Source organism: Pteropus vampyrus, unplaced genomic scaffold (genome assembly GCF_000151845.1).
Source record: "Pteropus vampyrus isolate Shadow unplaced genomic scaffold, Pvam_2.0 Scaffold96, whole genome shotgun sequence".
Taxonomy (NCBI): Eukaryota; Metazoa; Chordata; class Mammalia; order Chiroptera; family Pteropodidae; genus Pteropus; species Pteropus vampyrus.
This window is the reverse complement of record NW_011888877.1, coordinates 743,036-757,074: the sequence shown is the minus strand read 5'-3', so window position 1 is coordinate 757,074 and position 14,039 is coordinate 743,036. Positions and strand designations below refer to the sequence as shown.

Sequence of the window (14,039 nt, the reverse complement as noted above, 5' to 3'; positions counted from 1 at the left end):
TTTTAAAGATCAACTTTTGAAAGAAGGCCCATGCCTGACTTTCTGTGTGTATCCTTTCTGTGGCACAGAAATAGTTAATGAAAATTATAAAAATATTCTTAATAAAGATTTTTCCTTATAATTACATATAATTATATACTGTGGATTTGTATAAAGCACACATTTATACAGCAAGGCTTTTTACTTTAAGAAATCTTTATATAATTATTAAATGCTTTATAATTCTATTTTTGGTAATAAACCTGATTTTTTCAGTCTATTAGTTTATCTGCTGAAACGAAACCAAAAGTACAATGGACGTTGATTGACATTTGTTTGAAGCCTACAAGGGGATGAATATGTTCCATTCATTCCTTGTAGAGTCAGTGTAAAAATAATGTTTGTCATTTCTCTCTGCGGGTTTTTTAAATAGAGTAACGAACTGAGAAAATAATGAAACATACACGCTATTGCTATATAAATTGTGGCATTTGTTTTCAGGAAGATCGGTGGTAATTATTTTGATAGAATTTTATAAAATACTTTATTTTCTCTAGGTGGTTGGTTCTAGCTATTGCCATGGTACGTTTTTATATGGAAAAAGGAACACACAAGGGTTTATATAAAAGTATTCAGAAGACACTTAAATTTTTCCAGACATTTGCCGTGCTTGAGGTAAGTTTTCAATGATGCTGTTTTTCTATTGTCGTGTTTATTTGAAAATTTATTTGTTGAAAAATTAATTTTATTTTGCTGATTATACTACGCCTGTGGATTTGTTTAAAACCGATGTCGACAGGGATTTATTTCATGTTGCATGTTACTGACTTGTGATTTTTTTTATTCGCTTACAGATAGTCCACTGTTTAATTGGTGAGTGATTTGTTTAATTTTTATTTTGGACATAAATTGCCTTGAGGACAATGGTTGACTTGTTTTTTTCTTTAAGGAATCGTACCTACTTCTGTGCTTGTGGCTGGGGTCCAAGTGAGTTCAAGAATCTTTATGGTGTGGCTCATTACTCACAGTATAAAACCAGTAAGTGGCATGACCATGTTCTTTACTTGAGCCTGGAGGAGACAGAGTTTTTATTGTTAGTAATCTAAAATATTAACATTGCTATATTTCAGGAAGCAGACCGTTGGACAGAAAAAGATTGGGTTTGGATATAAGTGTGATTGTCCACTGACTCCATGAACTAGTAGAATAACTTTGAAACACAAGCAAAACCCAATATTGGCATTCTGTATTCATAATGTACTCTCCTCGGGTGTTTTAAAAATACTCTTGTTCTGTCAAATGGTTAAAAAGATAATTTTCTTTTCTATTGACGTTATGTACCTTGATTATGTAATTGAAGTCGGTGTAAACAGCTTATTTTTCCTCATTTAGCATTGAGGGTTGTAGCCACAGACCAGAAAAGTAAATGTAGGCCTGGAGATCTGAACAAATGGCAAAGACTGAAAATCAGGATTGAGGAACTTAGGGAAAAATAACCACGTTATTTATTGAGGCATGACAGGAGACAGACCTGAATCCAATTAATGGCTTAAACCCTTCGAGACAGACAAGCAGACCTCATACTTACTATGTCAGGACATCGGGCCTTTTAAACCCAAGGCAGAAACACCTCCCAGACGGGCCCTTCTGACCTTCTTGACAGTCTCTGGAGTCTCCTGTCTGCTTGAAAACAAATCTCTGGTCTCCTTTCCATTCTTCAGATGCCTTTCTTGTCTCCTGTGCTTGGGAGGATACTTAACTTCCCTTTGAGCACCTGTGGGACTCACTGGCCTCCTGTCTGCATGGGGACAGATTGCTGACCTTTTTTGCCTTTTATGACTCTGCATTTCAGCCCTCTCTTTCTCTCAGCTTGCTCGATCCGCTTGGTCCCTAACCAGTGACTGCCATGCAGATGGCAATGAGCACATGGCACACGGAGAGCCAGACTTTTTATTCAGATTGCCCCGTAGTTTAAAAGCAGGACTCCAGCATTAACAGAATAGAAGAGAGACCATTCCAGATAGTGAATGAATATAACAGCTGGACCGCAAAGAGTCTGAAGAGTGTGGAAGAAGACAAGACAGGGTGGCCAACATCACCTGGCAAAAAGAAGTTAAAGAGACTCTGAAGGGTGGCTAGTCCCCAAGAGGAAAAAGATCCCTCTGCTATTTTTTTTTTTATTCCTCCAGAGGGTCTCTACCTTAATAACTACTATTTAATTTTCTTCAGTAATGGTTTCCCATTGTCATCTCTCTACCACTCTTTAATTAATTCAACCATTCTGTACATTCATTCTGCACATCTGGCACTGTGCTCATTTCTGGATGTACAAAAATGAACAAGGCAGTCCCTGCTGTCATGTGTACTGACTGCTGGGGAGTGAGGGGTAGTCATACAGATGTTGAATCATTCAGCAAATACCAATTCCACACCCATTCTGTGTCTGACACCGTGTTGAGATCTGGCTGTTAATAATACAAATATGGTTCCCACCTTACGGCGCCTATAATTGGGAGAGATGCTAAACAAGTGGTTGCACAAATAATCATTGTATTAGTGTTAGTGCCTTGAAATAAGAGACCAATACATATTGCAATGTACCTGGGGACTTAGCCTGACCTACGGAGAGAAAGAAGGCTCTCCGAGGAAAAGATGTATAAGTCGAGCACTGACAAATATCCAAAAATTAGGCAGACAAATTTTGATGCAATTGGCAAGTGTTATAGGTATGAACAAAGTTCTGTAAGAACAGGAAGATGAGCAAATAACTGTTCAGGGTGAGAGGAGGGGCTTGGGAAAAGTTTTCCAGCAGGCGTGATGTCTTAGCTGGATCTTAAAAGATGAGATGAGAAAGGGTTTTCTATAGGAAGGAATAAGGGAGTAGCATTCTGGTTAGAGCAAAGAGCATGTATTAAGGTACAGATGTTCAGAGAATATTTCTGAAAATAATATAGAGTTTAGTGTCACCAGAAAGAGGTGATGGGGGTGCGAGTACTTGCAGATCAAGTGAGAGAGATTTCTGAGCTCGGATTGTCAAGAACCTTGAACATCATGCTCAGGAGGTCCGACTGTACCCTTTTCTCCCATTAAGCAGCGGGGAACCAGTGACGTTTTCAAGTCACGGGACTAGCTGCTTCCAGTTTTTGTTTTTTTTTTTCTTGTTTGTGTCTTTGTTTCACATTTAAGAGAAAACTTCCATCCATGAAGATCATAAAGAGAGGAGAGACTTTTTAGGAGGCTGTTACAGTAGTTTGGATAAGAGATGATGAAGCCCTGGATTAAGTTGGTGGTTGCAGGGCCAAAAACAAATGGGCAGATTCAGGAGTTTGCGCTACTGTGGAATGGGTCTGATTTAACGACCAGCAGAAAGTCAGAGAGTCAGATTGTTCCCATGCTGGTTTTGAGGGGGTGTTATTGACCTGGGATGGTTGAGTTACTGGCTGGAGTGAAGAGCAAGAGAGAGAAACCAGTAGAAAAATGACATTCCTGTGCTTAGGACATAGTTTAGTTGTGTGTTTGTAATGAATTACATAGTGGTGACTGTATGACGTTTTCTGTATTGCATCTGTCTCACCCTACCATGCCATTATAAGAAAAGACATGTAGTAAATAATTAAGATAAAATATCTTCGTGGAGAAAAAAGCCCAACGCTGAACAACACTGTGGATTTCTCTGTCATTCTGCAGATCCAGAATGAAGAGAGTGTGGTGCTTTTTCTGGTCGCGTGGACTGTGACTGAGATCACTCGCTATTCCTTCTACACATTCAGTCTTCTCGACCACTTGCCATACTTCATTAAATGGGCCAGGTGGCGATGTCATGCAGCTTAGTTTCTCACAGTCCTGTGCATGCGTATTTTGTTGCAGAGCTAATGCCAGTGAATTAACATTTGTGTCTTAGCCCTGTGATGCCAGCGTGCTGTTGTTTTGGGTATCAGCGCTGTTATAACTTGATTGTCAAGGCTTAATTTAATGATCGAAGAGGTTTCATAGTAATATTTATTTTGGGTGAAATCAGTACAAGACAAACTGTATTACTGTCCTTAAATAACCTCTTAATTGGCCTTTCATTTTTTTTTTGAAAGCAAAATATATATTTTTGGAATTAAACTGTGCCAAAAATATGACATTTTGTCTCATTGACTTAAATTGTTTTAATATTCAATCTGGTATGCACAATTTTTAATATCTCATATACAATGTGAACTTTTTTGTATGTTTTAAGTAGCAGAGATGACATTTTTAAAAGTCACACCTATTTGAAATTGTATTATTTACAATAGAAACAAAATTTATATTTCAAAGATTCTAAATGTATCTATCCTGAAACGATTTTTAAAGCAAAAGGTGTTTTGTTCTTTTTAAAGTTGGAATTCCTGGAGCAGCTGTTACGTGTTTTTCCACTTTTTAATATTCTCTAGCTCCTTTTTAGACATTCGTGGCTTACCACTTTGTATATAATAAAATGCTTTAAAATTATAGTTTGAGCTTAAACATATTTTTGTTTTAAGGAGGTTGCACCACCATTTATTTGTATGCGTTTGGTTGGTTTTATTTTTTTTGTATCTGAAAACTTACTTTTCGTGATTGGGCCTTTCACAAGGTTGGCGGTTTGGAGGGTAGCTGGGCTTTGTTCCTGGAAGGTGTGTCCATGCCATTTTGCATGATCCCAGTCTTCTGGACCTCTAGTGCCTATAAAATACTAATTCATGGAATGGCCTCTCTTCATTTGCTATATTTGTAAGTTTGTTTGTGGAAGATAATGGCCTTCAATGCTTTGTCTGCCTTTTGGAATTCATTTGCATGTCTTGAATTTCTGGAAGAGTTCACAACTCTGCCATTGCATGTTTAAATTTGCTGTTTAGAAATCCTTTGTCAATTGCCTAAATGTTAAAAAAGGTAGGATAAAATCTTTCAACTTCAAAATGCACATGTTAACATAATATGTCAGTTCAGAATCATAAATAATTATATTTTGTGTCACAAATCTTAAAGATACCAACCATCTCTATGTATTTGCCAACCCCATTAAATAACCTAAAATTATATTTGTAGTTATGTTGACAATATTGAAACTGCTATTCTCAAATAAAACTCACTTTAGAAATGCCTTTTTGTTTATAAATAGTTGGCCTACTGTGACAGTTTGAATATAATTTGATTTTATTTATGTGTTAGAAGTGTCCCTGGAAAAGTCTACTAAGTAGATAATTGAATATTGTTATGTTTTTGTATTGATTTCCATTTTAATTTCAAAAATGCATTCCCTTCAAAACAATTTTATATGACAATTAGGAATCTTCAAAGAAGCATTATATCTTTTTCTGAATAGGTAAATCTTGCATGCTGCCATCAGAATTTAGAGAGTTGGTAACATGCAGTCTTTTTAAAATTCAAATAAAGTCAAATAAATTTTGTAATTTGTTTCCATTTCATTAAAAATAATCACTGTCTTTAAGGCTTTAAACTAGTTTATTCTAGGAGTGTTTTTTTTTCCTTCTAAAGAACAATACTACTCCCCCCACCAAAAAAAAATCTGAGAGTCACGTAAAGTTAAAAAAATAAACATTTAAATAAGTTTGAATGTTTTACATGAAAGGGGAATATGATATGTTCAGTTATGTGATTTTACATTGAGATAGGACAAGATTGATTTCAATGACTTACATATCACTACAGAATTCTGGTAAGAAAGCACATGATATACTGAAGCAAAGGAGGGGATAAATGGGGACAGGAAAAAGGACCATTTTTCTTTCTTTACCAGTGAATCTATTTTGGCTAGTAATTCTTTCCCCACTCCATTATTTCTTACCCTTGGCATATAGGTGTAACGCGATTTTTAAGTCCTCTCCAAGCCTTTTGCCAAACTGACAAATTTGACTTTTCTGTATAAATATTTCTTAGTGGCAACAAAATGATTAAATAAAATATGGGTTCTTTTTCCAGCAAAATTTTGACCTTAATTTTCTGTTATGTAGTGACTGACTTAGAGAAAAAAAAATCATTGTTATTTTTTAAGATGGAAAAATGTCATTTCTTTGGGTCCCTGACTATTCCCTAGCTGGAACATACATGATGCCTGGCATACTCTGTGTCAGAGAACTTGCCGCAGTCCAAATGAACAGATTGTGGTTTTGGATTTTGAATAGAACTTTTTCAGCTCTAGTTTAAGCAAACTAAACTATCCCTTTTTAATGGGGGAGGGGGAGTGGGGTTCAGGAAACAACTTGTCTTGACTTTTTTTTGTCACAAAAGCAGTTTTAGACAATGTATTCACTAGTAGTTACTGATGCTTTAGGTAGTATTGCCTGTTTTACGAAATAGTAATTCTCTTTCAGTTAGTAGTCACGTAGAGTTTTCTAAGTGTCTCCAAAGCACTGCTTTGGTAATTTCAAGATTTAGGTATAAAATTAGATCATAATTGGTCTTTTAAAGCACAGTATATGAACAGTCAATGACTAGCTACAGGGGAAAAATCAATCACTTAAGATTCAGGTGTCAAAGAAGTACTTTTACAATATCTTACAATACTTACCTTTGTTTTATGATATCATACTCATATAAATACTCATAAATACTCACGTAATACTCATAATACTCATAAAAACTGCATATACATTTAAAATTTTTATAGTTATTTAAGTACTGTAAAGTAAGTTGATGTCTTATTTTCTTATGATCTTGACATTTAAAATGGTAACTGTAGTGAGAAAAAAACATGATAAATTAAGCAAATGATTAAAACAAAAAAAATAACCTTTTTATGTGAGGTTGTTATAAGTATGTATAGGAAGGAGAATTTTTAAGTTGAAATATAGTAGCCAAAGAACCGTGATATTAGATTTGACACTTATTCTAGAAAAATAATTCTCTGAGGTTTCTCTTTCTCCAGATATAATTTTTTTATCATCTTATATCCTGTCGGAGTTGCTGGCGAACTTCTCACGATATATGCTGCCTTACCATATGTGAAGAAAACGGGAATGTTTTCTATAAGACTTCCTAATAAATACAATGTCTCTTTTGACTACTATTATTTTCTTCTTATAACCATGGCCTCATATATACCATGTAAGTATGAATTTATTAGTATTTTGATTTAGCATATGCTATGAAAGTTCTAAAAAAGTTATAATCTCTGGCTTAATAAACAAGGAGAAAGAAATAATGGCTTACAGATAACATTGAAACCTCTATTCTCTTCCACATGTATTTATAATTTGAAATAATTGAAGAGCGAATGAATCAAAAGACATTTTTCTACTTAAGAGAAAAAGTGTCAGTAAATAAATACACAAATGATTGCTTTCCCCAAATTGCTTAAAAATAAGCTTATTATGATTTATCTTTTTAAAGAAAAGATAAAGCATGCATTAGTGAACTATTTGTAAAGCATTTAAAATTAGGTATCTGAATAGAAACATTGTATCCAAGAAAATTTTCGGTAATTTCTATCTATTCATTAAGTATGTACTTGGAAAAATCATCTAGGCATATTTTTTGGCCTTACGTGTGTTGCTCTATGTACTAGAAAATAATGAAGCCACTTTTGTTAAAATATTTTGAATAATTCAGCCTCTTAACTAATTTATCACTTTTCAGTAGTTGCAATGAATTGGTGAGGCTTTACTTGCTTCATTTAAGTACTAATAGTGCTTGCTTTTAGCTCAAATTTTCATAGTCAGTAGTAGGTAATACGAAGGTAAAGCAAGGCTGTCTTTTACCTTTCTCAATAAAATTAAAGACTGATGTCAGTGGGGATGGGGAGAGAAATGAGAAAAGTTTATAGAATCTAAAAATCTACATTGTCATAAGAAAAAATATTTCATCTAAAGGGGCTGAGCATTAAACTTGGCCAACCCCTTGAAATCTCTAATTTCTAAGCTTTTCTAAAATTCAGATTGACTTGACGGTCAAATAATGTTTTCATTCCTCTATTTTTGTACCATTTCAGCCTGACTCTCATTAGGTTATCCCCCAAAGCCAGGTCAGGAAGGCGAAGGAGTGGTAAACCTACAACTGTCATGTATAACCCCTGCTGTTCCCGACACCTAGGGAATGGCAGCTCGCCTTGAGCAGAGCCAGACCTTGCTTCAGTGTCTGTCATATCATAGTTGCAGGCTCAGGTATGGGGTCCCCTCTTCCTCAGCATCACTGAGACATCTCCATGGAAACCCAGGGCCCACACATCATGGTTTGCCATCATCAAACCAGTAACTTTTAACTGCGTGTTTTCAGGTGTCCTGGGGGATGTAGACTCTGCTCTAAGCCAGTAGCAGCTTCTCAGTTTCCCATGCTGACAATTACCTGAGAGGCCTCCTCGCTGGAAGATCAGTCAGCCAGGGGCATGTTTTCCACCTGATTATTAATATAAGTAGTAATAACAATTAATTTTGCTTTGCTTATTAAATCCTTTGCTATTTAAAAGTATTAAAAGTACTTTTTGAGTACTTATTTTAGTACTCCAAAGAACTTCTATCGGTTCTCATTTATCAACGAGGACATTACAGATGAGATAGGTAAAGTAAATGGCTTAAAAATCACCCAGCTAGTAAATAAGGTCAGGATTTGAATTCCAGCCTATACTGCTACTAAACTACTCAGAGTGTTATAGAAGCATTTGCAGTAATTAGTTAAGTTTATGTGACCTGAATATGTTTAGGCCTCTAGGTGTAATATGATGGTTACATCTATCAAGATGAGTAGTACCTAAATTGAAAAAACAGTAAAATCTGTTGTGCATTTTTGCCCCATTTGAGCTAAGTTCTAAAAATAATTATCCAAAGTTGTCTAAGCAACATAGTCAAGCTCGTTTTGTAATTAAATTCATTCATTTGGGTATTCTCATCATTTTCAGAAATGTTTTTATCTGTGTATTCTTTATAACTGTTGTTAATTTGTCCATCCACCAATACTTACACTATATACTTACACTATATACTTACACTATAATTTAAAGCACTGGTTCAAATTGGCTCAAAATAATTTTTCAGATTTGATAGGACAGATGACCATCTGTCTAACTCACCTGATGCATATACACTTATGAGCTTGTATATAACAGACCACCCTTATACCTAGCCAAGAGGGGCTTCTGCTCTAGGCCCTGTCCTGGCCCTCCACACAGCACCCCCAGTCCCCACCCCCCAGATCACACTCCAGAAACATGGGACTATGGAATTTGCTACTCAGATGGCACTGAGCATACATCTAGGGACTGCATAAGCCTCTGCCCCAGTCTGTTCTCCTGAGTAACCATGTCACCAGTGTACATAGCCCTGAAATCAAGGGGTAGCTAGGGATAGCCGTTTGTGAGGTGTATAGATTGGGGTAAGGGTCATATGGGCTTGGGTATCCACGCATATATTCACAAGACCCCCCTCATGGTATGAAACAGCCAATAGAATGTGCTGGAATGTTCTGGCACAGTATTCCAAAGTGTTACAGAATTCTACTTTCAAACATGGCCTTCCAAGTCATTATGAAGGTATATATATCAAGATATTTAAGTTTGCTAAAAATACCCCACAGTTTGTGGCATTAAGATATTTAGGCAGATGGTATGTGGGCTTCCATTTGTATTCTTACCCTGAGCTCTGTAAATATTAAGGGGTAGCAGTGGTATCTGATGTGCTTGCTCTTAAAGTTTGCCATGTTTAAGAGGTTTCAAGTGCACAGAATTTCCAACCATAGTTTATCTTTCTTTCTTTTCTTTTTTCAATTAAGTGTTTCCACAACTCTATTTTCACATGCTACGTCAAAGAAGAAGGGTGCTTCACGGAGAGATGATTGTAGAAAAGGATGATTAAATGACCCCTACAAACAAGGTGCTTTTTCCAGAATAACCAGGATTGCTTGAGTCCAAGTTTTAATAACAAGAATAAATGACTTCACGAAATATTACAGATTGTATCATTTCTTCAAATATAACTTGAGACACGTGGTATTTGCCAGTATTTGTCTTCATATTGTGCCAGGTCCATTTTTTCTACAAGAACTATGCAAGTATTTACCAACTCCTGGGTAGATGATGATCATTAAAAAAATAATCGTGTGTTACCTGCAAAAAACCTTACATTTATTTTTTCCTTTTTAGTTTGAGTAAGTTTTTTTTTGCAATATATGCTCAAAGCTTTTTTGGTCAATATAGAAATTAGTTTAATGATTTAACCATATTATGATACCTGCTAGTGATATTGATATGATATTTATAAATGAAAGTAAATACAGAATTATAACTCATTAATAATGTATTAGTGTTTTTTGCACCCAAGATTTCTTTATTTCAAGTTATAAGGCAACATTTTTTATTAATACCAACTTTTGGAAGCATGAATATGTAATTTACCATGATACAGTTTTCGATATAGATAAAATAGATGTATTAAAAAATATTCAGGTAGATGTCACAATTGAAAAATATTTTTTGAAAATATGTGTAGGCCATTGAAATTGTGTATACCACTGAGCAAATTTATTTTTATTTGAATTAACCACTTAAGGATAACCTTTTCAACCCTAAGGATTTTAAGGGATTAGAAAGAATATAAGTATATACTTTGCCTCACTTGGAAAATCATAGTTAACATTGGGTCTGATCATGATGTTATACTCAGAACTGTGGCCGAGAAAGGCTGCTGTCTATCATGGAATCATCAAATGAAAATCATGTTATGATAATCCCTTTGAAGTACTTAGGTAATGAGAAGTTTTGGGCTATGATCTGAAACAGACTTGTTTTATTCTGAATTCCATTGAATATCAAAAAGTCGTAGTCAAACTCCTATCTCTGTGTTTAATAGAACGATACAATGAAAGATATACTTTAATACTACTTTAATTCTTAAGTAGGTCCTTTAAAAATGTTCCTCCTTATGTAAAGGTATGCTGCTTTACTGACTCAGTTTAGAGAGAATACTAAATATGTAACTTTAAGAAAAGTAACTTTTGCCCACTATAGATCCGTAGGTGTGATTTTGGCTTTATGCGTTCTGTACTATTTGCATTTCCATCAACGTATAACATTAGTCTTCAAAAGTTTGTGTTACCATCCCCTTTTCAAATTATTTCATGTGGAGGTTTGTAGTTCAGAACAGTTTTGCAAACTTTCATTTTTGGTAACTTGACTTTTAAAAGGTGCTATTTCTTTTATTATATTACATTTTAATATTTCCTCTGCAGCTGAATGTTGTAATAAGCAATACGTATTAGGTTACTAATTCTCAAAATGCTAATGTTCATTCTCTGCTTACATGGCTTGATCTGTTTTCATCTGGAATTTTTATATGGAAGACATTTTCAGGGAGTTTTTATCTTCGGTAACATAGTATAAATAGTTCACATATTTATCTCTTTAGATGCCTATCTTATGAAAAATATTTCAAATTCTTTTCCTAAAATGTGCATTAATTCAACTTGTACTTCCTTCAAGCAGCGGTAATACTCCGTAATATTCCCCGCCCCACCTCCCACCCCCGGCCTTTAAGTTGTGGAATATCTTGAAGTAGGAATTGTGATTAACTTTAATAAAAATGAAAATGCATCAAACTATTCAGTGACTTATATTAATATACTCAAAGTATGTATAACTTTAAGTTTAGTTCATCTTCAGTATCTTCCATTTCAACTAGTTCCAAACTGTTCTTTGTGTAGAAAAGAATGCTTAAACAGCACTTTGGTTTTAAAAAGAAAGTATTTGTAAGTCTTTTGTATTTGTTTCCTGTGACTGTCACCGTACCTTTCCTTCCAATAGCCTAGTCAGCACTTGAATCAAATAGAACTTGAATTCAATCCTGTAGACTTTAGCTTTTGAAAATATACATCAAGAAACGCTAACACTAGCAACTTTCAATGGGATTTAGTAACATTCCTTCATATTCTGGTTTTAGATTTTTCATAGCTTTATTGCTTGATATGTTATACAATATGTATAATACACATCTTTTACTTTTCATGGCCTTAATTTGATATTAATATAGCAACATCCCTGATAGGTATAGCTTAATGAAAATGGCATGCCAAATAAGTATTAAAAAAGTCATTTTCACCAAAGCTTTTGTAATTTCTGTAGATTCTTAGAAGCTTTTTGCACCTTTAGATTTTTAAGCATCTGATTATTATGCCACTGTCTAATGGTTTCTGATGATATATTGCAAGTGATAGGGAATTATGTAATAATCGTTTTTTTTCCCTGCCACAAATGTTTATTTTGTGCCTACTGTATGCTAAGTACTGTTTCCTCCTGTCACACCTCTCTCCACCCTCAACTTTGACACTATTACTACACTATTAGGTTAAATTGCTTAGGAAGTCACATTGCATAATAATTATCTGTACTTTAACAAAATATATTTGGTAATCTGATGTGGCAGGGTTCTTTGTTACATATACATGTTTAAATATATCAGAGAACCACTAAATAACATTCTGGTTTAAATCTACTTTCAAATTACAATTATTGGTATGAAACTGATAATATAAATCATTAAGGCAGCATTTAAGGAAAAATTAACTATAAAAAGCAACATTTAAAATATTTTTCAAATGAATGTAAATGTAGAAGTATTTTCTTTTAATATATATGCAGATCTGAAATATATGTATAATAGAATAAAAAAAGCAATACAGTTTTGTAATTTCTAGTATGAAAGCATTAAATTTCATATTTTGGGGCTAAATTTACAAAACATCTTAAATAGACATAAGTACTTCTAGATAGGAAGCTTAAAATATATTCTAAAAATTTTAGATTTTTTTAGTATTTCTGATATAGCTTTTACAAATGTTTTTATCACTTTTGATTTGAAATGATTTCAAACTTACCGGAAAATAGCAAAAACCTAGAAAACTTTCACACGAATTCCCCACCTGTTAACATTCCGTTTCATTTGCCATAACTTTCTCTCCATACACACTTACAATATTTTGTGCACCATTTGAGAGAAGTTGAAAAACATTAATTCCTTCAGTGTGTATTTCCTAAGAACAAGGACATTCTCTGACATAGCCACCGTACAGTGATCAAAATCAGGAAATTAATGTTGATTGAATACTTTTATCTAAACCACAGCCTTTATTCAAATCTCATCAGCCTGATGTTCCGAACACGTGTATGTTCTGGCTCTAGATCCAATCCAGGTTCAGGTATCACATTTAGTTGTCATCTCTTTTAGCCTGGAATATTTTCTTTGTGTTTTGTGACTGACACTTTCAATATAGTACAGGATGGTTATTTTGTAAAAAGTCTCTCAGTTTGAGTTTGTTTGATGTTTCCTCATCAGATTTAATTTATTCACTCTTGGGCAGGAATATTGATTTGCTCCATCTACCAGTGATACTGACTTTGATGTTTTAGAATTTTTGTGTTTTAGTATTTTGGTTACAGAGTTAACACATAGATATTTTGCTAATAGAAGGCCTTTTGGTCTAATTCATTGGAATTTGGCTTTGAAACAAGGCACTGAAATTTTTTTGTTACCTGATTAATATGCCCGTGCTCTGATACACGAAGATTGATGTCTTTTTAAGTGCTTGAAAAGTAGTAAATTCTTTTATATATGCAATTTCCAGGCATATTATTAACTCACCTTTATATTGGCTTTTATGCCGCTAGACTATAAAACTCCATAATTAACATACTTTGGTTTTGCTTTAAAACTATTAAATATAGCATTCTCTTCTATGTTATTATATGCTCTTAACTGTGGTATTCCACTTTGCTAAGATGATATGTAAATGCAAGATTGAAATTGCTGTAAAAATACATTTTATTTCTTGATTTACGATAGTGCCTTACCCCTGTGTTTTAAAATGCAGTTTGTACAATTTGAAAATTAAAAATTATTCTTAAATCCACTTAATACTTTGTGGTTTTACTGCAAGGATAATGGCTGTAGAAAAGTAGTTTTCAAACCCCAGCTTTTACAAGAGTCATCTGAGGACTCCAGAGTCCCTTCCTCAGAGATTTTGCACCAGTGGCTCTGGGACTGAGAACTCTGCAGTTTTAGCCAGGTGCTAATCAGTTCTGAGGCAGGCAGTTTAGCTGTTCACTGCAATAG

General features: G+C 34.3%; 1 protein-coding gene across 1 annotated transcript; it reads left to right on the top strand.

Moving 5' to 3' along the window:
• Nucleotides 1-280: 280 nt before the first annotated feature.
• HACD1 (3-hydroxyacyl-CoA dehydratase 1) lies at nt 281-13,836 on the top strand. The gene is made up of 6 exons (XM_011364371.2): nt 281-654; nt 834-852; nt 929-1,017; nt 3,667-3,788; nt 6,875-7,053; nt 9,709-13,836. The coding sequence occupies exons 1-6, from the start codon at nt 559-561 to the stop codon at nt 9,789-9,791; spliced, it is 588 nt and encodes a 195-aa protein (XP_011362673.1). The 5' UTR covers nt 281-558; the 3' UTR covers nt 9,792-13,836.
• The last annotated feature ends 203 nt before the right edge of the window (nt 13,837-14,039 follow it).